Source organism: Heterodontus francisci, chromosome 16 (assembly GCF_036365525.1).
Source record: "Heterodontus francisci isolate sHetFra1 chromosome 16, sHetFra1.hap1, whole genome shotgun sequence".
Lineage (NCBI taxonomy): Eukaryota > Metazoa > Chordata > Chondrichthyes > Heterodontiformes > Heterodontidae > Heterodontus > Heterodontus francisci.
This window is the reverse complement of record NC_090386.1, coordinates 76,750,132-76,762,437: the sequence shown is the minus strand read 5'-3', so window position 1 is coordinate 76,762,437 and position 12,306 is coordinate 76,750,132. Positions and strand designations below refer to the sequence as shown.

General features: G+C 47.6%; 1 protein-coding gene across 1 annotated transcript in view; it reads left to right on the top strand.

Moving 5' to 3' along the window:
• LOC137378211 (myosin regulatory light polypeptide 9) overlaps positions 1-3,979 on the top strand; it is a 43,635-nt gene extending 39,656 nt beyond the window's left edge. Inside the window, exon 4 of the mRNA XM_068048409.1 lies at positions 3,357-3,979. Coding sequence (XP_067904510.1) covers positions 3,357-3,529 — 173 coding nt within the window. The 3' untranslated portion in view covers positions 3,530-3,979. The remainder of the gene's footprint in view (positions 1-3,356) is intronic.
• Positions 3,980-12,306: the final 8,327 nt, after the last annotated feature.

The following is a 12,306-nucleotide window of genomic DNA, read 5'->3' as shown; positions in this document are numbered from 1 at the left end:
GACGTGAAGAGGGAGTGGTGTATTAATACAGCTGAGGAGTACAATTTATATGAGAAGGGAATTTTAATAGAAAGGTTGGCTGGGATTTAACCAGAGGTGGACGGGAGCCGGCCACCGACTGAAAGGTCAGTGGCGAACCCGTTTCCGCCTGCCTGGAGATCTGACCCGTATTTTGCGGGTCGCCGGGCTTCAATTGGTGTGAGGCGGGACTTCCAGCTACTTGAGGTAGGAGGTCCCGCCTAATAGAGCTGCCGTCCAATCAGCAGGCTGGCAGCTGTTAGTCCCAGCAGTGCCATCGGGATCGGTGGCTGCTGCTGGGACTATAGCCCAGCATGAAGAGAAGATGTGAGGGAGCCTGGAGCAAAGGTAAGTTTTGGTTTCCTCGCCAGGGGAATCGGTTAGGCCCTGGCAGAGCAAGGGCGGTCGATTGGGGGGGGAAAGGGGGCATGTTGGGTGGTGGGGGGTGGTTGGGGTAGCGGGGGCAGCCCTCCATTGGGCATGGGGTGCCCAATCATGAGGGACCCCCCCGGGACTTTCGAGAGCCGCCTGCTTTTGTCAGGTGGCTTCTCTCGGGTCTAGGACGCCCGCTTGCCACACGTAAAATCGGTGTGGAGGCAAGCGAAGGCTCTTAAGTGGCCATTAAGTGGCCGTTAAGTGGCCACTTAAGGGCCTTGATTGGCCTGTGGCGGGCGGGCCAGTTTTCACCACCGCCACCCTGCGTAAAGTGGAGGCAGAGGCGGGAGCAGGTCGGGAAGGCCTCCTGGAGCCTCTTGCTCCATTTTATGCCACCCCCCTGCCACCATCCCGCTCTTTGGGATGGTGTCAAATTCAGCCTGTTGTTTCACGTGAGTTGAAATAAAGAATTTGCATTTATATAGTGCCTATGACAACCCTTGGACATCCCAAAGCAATTTATAGCCAAATAAATGCTTTTTTGAAGTGTGGTCACCTCCAGGCACTTATCCATTGTCTCTCGAGATAAGGAGGCCGAAGAAGAAGAAGAAGATGTCACTGTTGTAATGCAGGAAAGGAACAATGATTTTTTTGCATACTAAAAACGAAATACTGCAGATGCTGGAAATCTGAAATAAAAACAAGAAATGCTGGAAATACTCAGCAGGTCTGGCAGCATCTGTGGAGAGAGAAGCAGAGTTAACGTTTCAGGTCAGCGACCCTTCTTCATCTTGATTTTTTTGCAGTCTGTTACCAGTAAATCCTACAGCGTTGGTTGACTAATTTGGATAAAGTAGTATCCACAATATGACAAGTTTCCATCTATTCTTAGGAAGAAAACCTTTGCCAAGATAAATTGTTAAATTGCTTGCTATCACAATGGTTCAGTGACTTTATGCAGTGAACAACTGAGTCATATAGAACAAGAAGTTCTCAAGTTTGAGTTCCAGTCAGTGCTGACTGACCTGATGGAAAGGCAATAAGGAAGCTACACTTAGCCTCAGCATCCTGAGTCAGGGAAAGGAAAATTAGCCTGGTACTGTTACTGACATCATCTGGTGAAAGGGCACCATGTGGACTTAAGGTGATGAGAGGATTAGGGCCTCAGCTATAATACCCTTCACAGCTGATTAACCTATCAGCACTACAAACAATCACACAAGAGTAAGGGTCATCTGAACAAGGTACCTGCAGAGCTGTAGGGCAGCAAGAACTCCTTGTACAAAAGACTGGAAACAGGAAAATTGGCCAAGAGAAGGAGGAAAACAACTCACCACAGTAACATTTTGGAGGATTTTGTAGGTCTCTCTCATCCACTCTCAAGTTGTTCCTGTGAGTAAAACTTGTCTGCAATGATCCAGAATCTGAACTTTTTCAAAGTCTACATTTACTTGATTGTAAGGTGCGAAGGTTAACTGGTTCCTGTATTGAAGTAATCTGTTTACTGAATTAAATATCATCTAGTGCTACGCAACAACAGTCTCTGAACTTGGAGATACTGAATTGAGGCTGGGGGACAGACTTTCAAAACCTGGCGGATCAGGACCAGGTGCAGAGGCAATTTGAAAATTGTGGTTCTGGAGGTTGGCCAGAATTTTACAGCCCCCCCAATGAGCAGGCTGGTGGTGGGTGGGGGGGTGGGGGGCCATTCCTGCCCCCCTCCCGCCCTGGTGCAATTTTAACAGGGATGGCGTCAGCGAGTTACGGCCCACCCACCCCAGGCCAATCAAGGCCCTTAATTGGCCAATAAACTGCCACTTAAGGGCCTCCTCCTGCCGCCGCGGGTATTTTACCCTTGGCAGCCAGATGGCAAAGGCCACAAGAGCCCTGTCTAGTAAAACCAGGTGACCTTATTGCAGGCTGGGGGTGGGGGGGGGGGTGGCCCTCCTGATCAGGCTCCCTGTGCCCCACAGAGGGCCCCCTCCGAAGCCCCAACCACCCCCAATGTACAGTACTTCCCCCACCCTCACCCCAACTGACCCCTCTTGCCTCGCCAGGGCCCGGCTGATTGACCGGCAGCTCCATTAGGCGGGACTTCCTGCATCAAGGAGGTGGAAGTCCCACCCAAGATCAATTGAGGGCCTGGGGAGCGAAAAATCCCAGCCTGTCTTCCCAGACCCAGCAGAGGCTGGCTCGCCACCAACTTTTTGGCTGGTGGGCGGGACCTCCTGCCCAACATAAATTTTCAGCCATTGTCTCTGGAACCAGACACCTCTGGAACAGTCTGCAATATAAGGGCAGGGCAGCGGGGGGAGGGCATGGGGAAGCTGCTTGCCTCCACTAGGCTCATAGAGGAGCTCATTAAGGGGCTGGTAGGGTTGTGGGTGACGGGGGAGGGTGGTGTGGGTGTCCACACTGAAATTTTCAATTAGGATTCTGGCGAGCCCAACAAGTCTGGTGCACAATAGTTCACAGCTATCAGACTCACAGCAGGCAGAGGGCAAACTTTATCGTTGTTAGATGAAATGATTTGAGCCCACAGGCTAAGTGTGGGACTTAATTTTTTAATCTGGGAAACGCTGCCTCATCTCTTTATTCAGCTGGCCCTCCAAGGAGCTGCCTGCTCTCTTCGACAAGGTAGGCCCCATTATGGCTGCTGTCTGCCTTTTCCTCTTGCTCTCTGCAGGCAGCTCCCACCTCCTGACGATGCTTGGTGTCACTAATTGGGCGCTGAGCTCGTCTTCTGCCCTATTAGGGCATTAACAGTTAAAGATTACGTTGTGTTAGCTGCACAGCTGAGGTGCAGAATCAGGACCCAGACGGGTGTCCGTTAAGAAAATTCAGCTCCAGGTTTTTTAAACTGAAGAAAGCAATATATTTTTCTGTAATTAAGCAGGATGTAGCATCCAGAAGTTGAACAAATATTAAAACTACAATATATAAACAAGTTCAATATTCTGTAGGTTTCATCCATGAAGACCACCTGCGCGAGCTGCTGACCACTATGGGAGATAGATTCACAGATGAGGACGTCGATGAACTTTTCCGTGAAGCGCCAATTGATAAGAAAAGCAATTTCAACTATGTGGAATTCACCCGCATTCTGAAGCATGGCGCCAAGGATAAGGACGATTAAACTTACATATTGTATCTGCTTCTAATATCACAACATTTCATTTACAGTGCACACCGTTCGCCACTGATGCGATCCATTTATTCTAAGCAGCAACTTTGTTTCCCAAACATTTTGTATAAAGTTTTAAATTAGTATGTGGTAGTATCACATGTTGTATGAATGTTGGAAAATCTGGCGATTCAAATAGGATGAAAACAATCCAAAAAGATGTGAGCATTCCGTTAACCATACATATAAATTGCGTTGAAATTGATTATACTGTAATGAAGAATAATAATGGAAACTCCTGCAAAGGAATGGAGTAAAAAGAGCTAAAAGCAAATATTTTACAGTGAAAAGTGGGAACATGAAAATAACAGTATCTACAACAGGATTTGATACCTATGTTTTATACGAAACTTTGTACTTTTTCTGAGTATTATGTGTCTAAATAAAGGCCGCATTACACTTGAGGTGGCTCCATATTCTGTAATTGTGCATCTAACAATGGGTTGGTCAGGAATGGGGCCTATGGGCGGTAATTAATGCAGGCGACAGGGGTCTCACCTGCCTCTTTCCAGGAAGGCTTGCCGCATTATGTGCCAATCGGGCACTTAACTAGGCAGCAGCAGGCCTTCACTGGGATTAAGGGCCCCGGGGACGGAAGTCTCGCCCACTGAGAGTTGCTGGCCAATCAGAGGCTGGCAGCTCTTTTACTCAGCAGCACCATTGTGGTGGCTGTTGCTGGCAATGCACTCACCCAAGGCCCAGGATTGTTGATGGACCCACGCCACAGGCGAGTGATGGCTGGAGGAGTTTCGCAGCGTTGGGGTCGCGAGAGGAGGGGGTCAACAGCAAGGACAGGGAGTTGGCTCTCAGCGGGCCCCCCCCCTTCCTGATGCCGGGTCCATCGATCAGGCACTGAGTGCCTGTGAACAAGGCCCCCCCCACCCCACAACCCTCCTCCGCCCCCCAGGAGCCAGCATGCAACCCACATAGGTTTACTCGTCATGCTCCCCATGTGGCAACAGGCCCACCCACGACTGGGCTAATACCAGCGGCAGCAGGAAGAGGCCCTCAATTGGACATTCATTTCCCACTTAAGGGCCTCAATTGGCAACAGTGCGGAAAGGCAGTCCATGGGCCTTCCCACCTTGGAATTAATTGGGTGGAGGTGGGAAGGTGGCAGGGTTCCCACCACCACCATTCCATCTAATTAAATGCCCTCCTTGCCTTCAAACCCGCCACAGGCGAGATCATTAAATCCACCCATTGGGCTGAATTTTACTGGCCCCTCGCACCGTGGGTCATGGCACGGGAGCCAGTAAAATGCTGCGGGGAGAGGCCCGCCTCGACCAGCGATGCCAAGAATGGATCGCCGCATATTACTGGTGGTGGCGAGACCTCGGTGCGGCCCCCCCCTTGCTGCCTGGTGGTGGGCCCTTCATCAGCATATGGAAATGAACAATTAAAGTATGCAAATAAACTTACCTGCAGGCAGCGGATGTCCCACTCTGATATTACAGCCGCCATTCGGCCTTAGCGCCCCTTCGGAACGCCGTATGGAGTTCCAGGCGAGAACCTGGTGGGGAGGGGGGAGTAATAAAATGTTCAGGATGGGAGGGGTGGAGGAGCGGGGAAATCAATTTTTATTGGATGTGGTGATGGTGGGAAGGGGTTGAAAGGCAGAAGATTAAAGGTTGGAGGGGGAAAGTTCGGGTATTAGGTAAATCAATTGATGGTCATTTCGTTGCCTGAAATGGCCATTGGGTGTGGGGGAGCTTGGGGAACGGCCTCCATCACCTATTTCCAAATGTCATAAAAATCCTTTACATTGTCCCTTTAAAAATTAAATCTATTTGTGCGGGCTTAGAGCCCTTTACAAATGACGCCGGCGCCTATGCAGTGGCGCCGGACGCCATTGCCAGGGACGTGGAGGTCGCCCCCTCTACGTCATTGGGGCCGCTCTGCCCCCTCTATTTAAATGAGCCCCTGCACGTAATATTGCGGGGGCTCAGGGACGGCGCATCCACACGGGACGCCCGCCGTTCTTAGAGTGCACCGCCACGAACTGCGGCACACTCATAAAATTCTGCCCATTATCTTTTTGGTATGGTATTACCCCATATCTAATATTTGTCTCGCAACCAGCATTCCCATATGAAACAGAATTATATTAAAAACAGGCAAGGGTTATTAGTTAATTTTTAGTGGTAAGTTTGATTGCTGAAAAATAAGCTTTCCCACCGCCTCAACAAGTGCATATTTAGTTTTAGTTTAGTTTAGAGATACAGCACTGAAACAGGCCCTTCGGCCCACCGAGTCTGTGCCGACCATCAACCACCCATTTATACTAATCCTACACTAATCCCATATTCCTACCACATCCCCCCCTGTCCCTATATTTTCCCTCCCACCTACCTATACTAGGGGCAATTTATAATGGCCAATTTACCTATCAACCTGCAAGTCTTTGGCATGTGGGAGGAAACCGGAGCACCCGGAGGAAACCCACGCAGACACAGGGAGAACTTGCAGACACCACACAGGCAGTACCCGGAATTGAACCCGGGTCGCTGGAGCTGTGAGGCTTATTATAATGCAATTTCAGGGACTTCATAGAAAATAGCAAGTTTGACCCAGTATTCTATCTTCTTTGGATGAAACAAATGGAATTAGTTGCATTTTTTTTATTCAGATACCTCAGATTAACTCCAATTTCTAAGAACAATTTGAAACTAAATACAGCGTGCTCTATAATGCATGTCATGGTTTTGGTATAACCTCTTTCCCTCAACTCTAACAATAGCTCGTATCAAATGCAGTGTCCTTCACCTATACACATTCTGAAAATAACAATACATTCATCATTTTTAATGTTAAGATAATGTGGAGAAGCAAGTAATAGAAGCAAACAGAATGTTGTCAAGCAGAGCCAGTACAGCAGAGTATAATGCCCTGATTTTAACCTGGGGCGAGAATTGGGCAGGTGAGGGCCGAGGAAAATGGCAACTCCTGTAACCTGGGCAGTATGAAACCTGGAAGATTTTAACTCCCAGGCCTCACCTGCATATCCCCGCTCAGGTGCCGAGCGGGAAGCAACAACAAGTGGGAGGAGGCTACCACACAGGACTAAAGGAATTGTTCCCGGTACTCAGGTAAGTTGAGGGGAGGGAGTTTTGGGAGGGTCTCCTGTTTGGGAAGGAGAGGGCAACCTGGAGAAAAGGAGGCCTGATTTTTCCTTGTAAGGCCCGGAGGAGACTTCCTGCTCCTCTTGGCCCCACAAGAGAAGTTAAAGAAAAGTTGAAAAGCCTCTTCTAATCCCAACCCTTCTTCCTGGGAAACCTACAATGGTTTCCCTGCTTAAACCACTGGTTAAAATAGCATTTGGGCCCTGACAATGTCATCAGGGACCAATCTGCATATTTAAAGGAGCCCACTGGTTTCCACCACAAAATGGAAGGGAGCGATACGTTAGCGGGTCAGTCTCCCAGCTGATTTTAATCACTCACCCAGCTCGTTTCTGCTGAACGTCAGGATTTTTTTTTTTATTTCCAAAATATACTTCATTCATAAAAATCTGTAAAAAATACATTACCAGTTTCAAACAGCACCAAGTCAAAAAATACGAACAGTGCAAAGGTGATCAGTTTCCTTCAATACAATCATGAGTTGCCTCACAACCCTACCATTTCACATTTGTTGTGCCAGATATATTTTTACATTTTACAGGAGACAAAATGTTCCCGATACAGTTCGAGGGGTTTCCCATGGATCCAGCCCCTCAGTTCAGCTTGGTGGGGGGACCTTACACAGTGGTCTTTCCCCATTGAGCCTTTGCTGCGGCTGCCCCAAGCTTTAGTGCGTCCCTCAGCACGTAGTCCTGGACCTTGGAATGTGCCAGTCTGCAACAGTCGGTGGTGGACAACTCTTTGCGCTGGAAGACCAGCAAGTTTCGGGCAGACCAAAGGACGTCTTTCACCGAATTGATAGTCCTCCAGCAGCAGTTGATGTTTGTCTCGGTGTGCGTCCCTGGGAACAGCCCATAGAGCACAGACTCCTGTGTTACAGAGCTGCTTGGGATGAACCTTGACAAAAGCCACTGCATCTCTTTCCACACCTGCTTTGCAAAGACACATTCCAGGAGGAGGTGGGCAACCGTCTCTTCCCCACCACAGCCACCGCGGGGGCATTGTGCGGAGGGGGCGAGACTTCGGGCGTGCAGGAAGGATCTGACAGGGAGGGCTCTTCTCACCACCAGCCAAGCTACATCTTGGTGCTTGTTTGAAAGTTCTGGTGATGAGGCATTCCGCCAAATGACTTTGGCGGTCTGCTCGGGGAACCATCCGACAGGATCCACCGTCTCCTTTTCCCGTAGGGCCTTGAGGACATGCTGTGCAGACCACTGCCTGATGGATCGGTGGTCAAAGGTGTTTTCCCGCAGAAACTGCTCCACGAAGGATAGGTGGTACGGCACAGTCCAACTGGATGGAGCATTCCGCGGCAATGTGACCAGGCCCATCCTTCACAACACCGGGGACAGATAAAACCTCAGCACATAGTGGCACTTGGAGTTTGCGTACTGGAGGTCTACACACAGCTTGATGCAGCCGCACATGAAGGTGGTCATCAGGATGAGGGCCACGTTGGTACATTTTTCCTGCCCTTATCCAGAGGTTTGAACATCGTGTCCCTCCGGACCCGGTCCATGTGGATCCCCATTTGAAGCGGAAAATGGCTCGGGTGACTGCCACAGCGCAGGAGTGGGGTATGGGCCAGACCTGCACCACGTACAGCAACAATGTGAGCGACTCGCACCTGATGACCAGGTTCTTACCTACAATGGAGAGAGATCGCTGCCCCCACATTCTCAGCTTGTGCCGTACCTTGGCTACTCGCTCCTCCCAGGTTTTGGTGCACGCCCCGGCCCTTCCGAACCATATCCCCAGCACCTTCAGGTAGTCTGACCTGACAGTGAAGGAGACAAAGGATCAGTCAGCCCAGTTCCCAAAGAGCATGGCCTCGCTCTTGCCCTGGTTAACTTTGGCTCCCGAGGCCAGTTCGAACTGGTCACAGATGCTCATCAGTCTGCGCACAGACAGCGGATCCGAGCAGAAGATGGCGACGTTATCCATGTACAGGGAGGTTTTGACCTGAGTGCCTCCACTGCCTGGGATTGTCACCCCTCTTATGCTCACATCCTTCCTAATAGACTCAGCAAAGGGTTCAATACAGCAAACAAACAAGACCGTCAGGATTAAATCACCCCTTAAATCTACTGAGATTATGTTAAGGCTTTATCATGTACTGGTTCGACTTCCCTGGCAGCACCATGTCCCTATCCTGGTCAACATACCCCAAAAAGGATGTGCATGCACTTGAGAGAATTCAAAGAAGATCAACCAGAATAGACGACGTGTAAAGGGAAGTTTTTTAAAGATTAGAGAATCTGAGGTAACTACAGTCCAGAGCAGGGGTTGGCAACCTTTTTACCTGAAGAGCCTTTTAAAAAATATTACCAAAAATAAAAAACTATTGGGAGCCTCAAGACAAAAATTCGGCATTTCTAAACCAAATACATGGCAAATTGCCAAGTGTCTCTGGTAGACTGCATAATTTGCACATATAATAAATAAAATACATGTATTGAATTTATCTAACAATAGAAAAAAAAAATCAAAATTAAAATAGACCTAACTCTGAATTATCGCGTCTTTTGACATTGCGTTGTTTTTTTCTGCTTTTCGCCAGTATATGCATGTTCAGGTTTTATGCATCAATTTGCGTGAATTATGTATAAGCATGTCTGAAAAGAAAATGTAAAAATGGTGAACCATGTTAATTTAATGGAAAAACAGCACGTTTCCACTTTGAATAAAAAAGTAATAAGAAATTTACATATAAAAACGAAAGAATGCTTTTTGTTTTTATGTTTTTATAACAGATCTTGTATTGAATTGAATTTTTTTAACAATAATTTTGTCAGTAAAGTCATCTTTAAAACAAACTTTAACTTAAGATGCATAGAATGAAGGCAATTTTTAAAATCTGGTATTGATTCTCAAGATAAAAATAGCTTGCAATAGCACATTCAGAATAATTAGAAACAGTGGTTGCAACCATAAAACCTGTTTCTCAAACCAAAGGCATTATCTATATCCATGGCGTAGCTATACCACTCGAATAATCTTATTTAGAGCCGAATGATGTTTTTTATTAAAATAATCATTTGAAACCGTAAAGTGCATCATAGTGATTAGCCTTTTATCCTCACAATAAAAACAAGCCTCTGACTTTTCTTGACTGAATTTTTTTCCGGCTTTTCTCATGATAATGCGATCCAACTGGAAAAGGTTGGGAGCCAGAAATGAGATGTTAAAGGGCTGCATATGGCTCCGGAGCCTCAGGTTGCCAACCCCTGTTCTAGAGGGAATGTTAAGGGGAGCAACACTGAGGTATATGCAGTAGTAAACTGGACAGGTATGCTGAACCCACAATATTACTTTAGGATAAGTCAGGCCAGTTCTTTACATACAATTTCTTTAAATTCTTAACTATCTTTACTGAAAGGGCAATAAACATTTTGAATAATCGACCAGGTAAAACAGCAGAGATAAATGCATTAAAGGGAGTTCAAAACGCAGTTGGACATTGGGCTGAGTGAATTGAAATTGCAATGCTAGAAGAGCAAGTTTGATAGCTTCATGACCCTTTCGTATCCTTGACCTTATGTTAGAGTTCAGCTAATACCTTTCAGTTTGGCATTTTACCCAAGATAACCTAAGATGAAGAATAGAGGCCATGTGTGCACATCAATAAAGAATGTGTGTCCATGTGCTGAATAAACAACATAATAATAAAATGAGGCGTTTCATGCCATTTTCACAGAGAGCATCAGCGTCTTAAATGTTTTGCTGCATGTTCATGAAAAGTTTAATCCAGCAGAAATCCAAGCTGGAAAACTGTTGCAATTCTTCAGTTGTCGCCCTCAGTTAGTCAATCAGCCGAAAAAGTCACATATACCTGTTCCTTTTTAAAAGCTGCTGTCACACTGGTGCCATTTTAATTCTGATTCGAGGAGCCAGCTTTTAATGGTGCTAAATCTGCCTCTCACACCAACAACAGACATGTCTGTCTTCATGCTATTGGGTCACCTGATATTCTTTGAACAACAGACTCAATGGGGGTTAAACTGAACCCTGAACCACCCATTCTTTTTTAGGTGCTATGTGGCCAAATAAGACACAAGAAATGGAGTTCGAGATGGCAGGAGGTGAGCGACGCGCCAGCTTGGTGAAGTCGTTTACATGCACGTGCTGAACCACTGCTGGCAGCATGCTGGCCGAACTGGCCGAGTACTAAAGGCCATAGTTGCTAGACTGGGTCTGCGGCAGGTGGTGGGGGAGCCAACACGAGGGAAAAACATACTTGACCTTGTCCTCACCAATCTGCCTGCCGCAGATGCTTCTGTCCATGACTGTATTGGTAGGAGTGACCACCGCACAGTCCTTGTGGAGACGAAGTCCCACCTTCACATTGAGGATACCGTCCATCGTGTTGTGTGGCACTATCACCGTGCTAAATGGGATAGATTTCGATCAGATCTAGCAATGCAAAACTCGGCATCCATGAGGTGCTGTGGGCCATCAGCAGCAGCAGAATTGTACTCAACTACAATCTGTAACCTTATCGCCCAGCATATTCCCCACTCTACCATTATCATCAAGCCAGGAGACCAACCCTGGTTCAATGAAGAGTGCAGGAGGGCATGCCAGGAGCAGCACCAGGCATATCTCAAAATGAAGTGTCAACCTGGTGAGGCTACAACCCAGGACTACTTGCATGCCAAACTGCATAAGCAGCATGCAATAGATAGAGCTAAGCGATCCCATAACCAACGGATCAGATCTAAGCTCTGCAGTCCTGCCACATCCAGTCATGAATGGTGGTGGACAATTAAACAACTAACTGGAGGAGGTGGCTCCACAAATATCCCCATCCTCAATGATGTGCCCAGCACATCAGTGCGAAAGATAAGGCAGAAGCATTTGCAACAATCTTCAGCCAGAAGTGCCAAGTTGATGATCCCCAGCATTACAGATGCCAGACTTCAGCCAATTCGATTCCCTCCACGTGATATCAAGAAACGACTGAAGGCACTCGATACTGCAAAGGCTATGGGTCCTGACAATATTCTGGCAATAATACTGAAGACCTGTGCTCCAGAACTTGCCACACCCCCAGCCAAGCTGTTCCAGTATAGCTACAACACTGGCATCTACCTGGTAATGTGGAAAATTGCCCAGGTATGTCCTGTACACAAAAAGCAGGACAAGTCCAACCCAGCCAATTACTGCCCCATCAGTCTACTCTCAATCATCAGTAAAGTGATGGAAGGCGTCATCAACAGTGCCATCAAGCAGCACTTGCTTAGCAATAACCTGCTCAGTTTGGGTTCCGCCAGGGCCACTCAGCCCCTGACCTCATTACAGTCTTGGTTCAAACATGGACAAAAGAGCTAAACTCAAGAGGTGAGGTGAGAGTGACTGCCCTTGACATCAAGGCAGCATTTGATCAAGTATGGCATCAAGGAGCCCTGGCAAAACTGGAGTCAATGGGAATCAGGGGGAAAACCCTTCGCTGGCTGGAGTCATACCTAGCGCAAAGGAAGATGATTGTGGTTGTTGGAGGTCAATTATCTGAGCTCCAGGACATCACTGCAGGAGTTCGTCAGGGTAGTGTCCTAGGCCCAACCATCTTCAGCTGCTTCATCAATGATCTTCCTTCAATCATAAGGT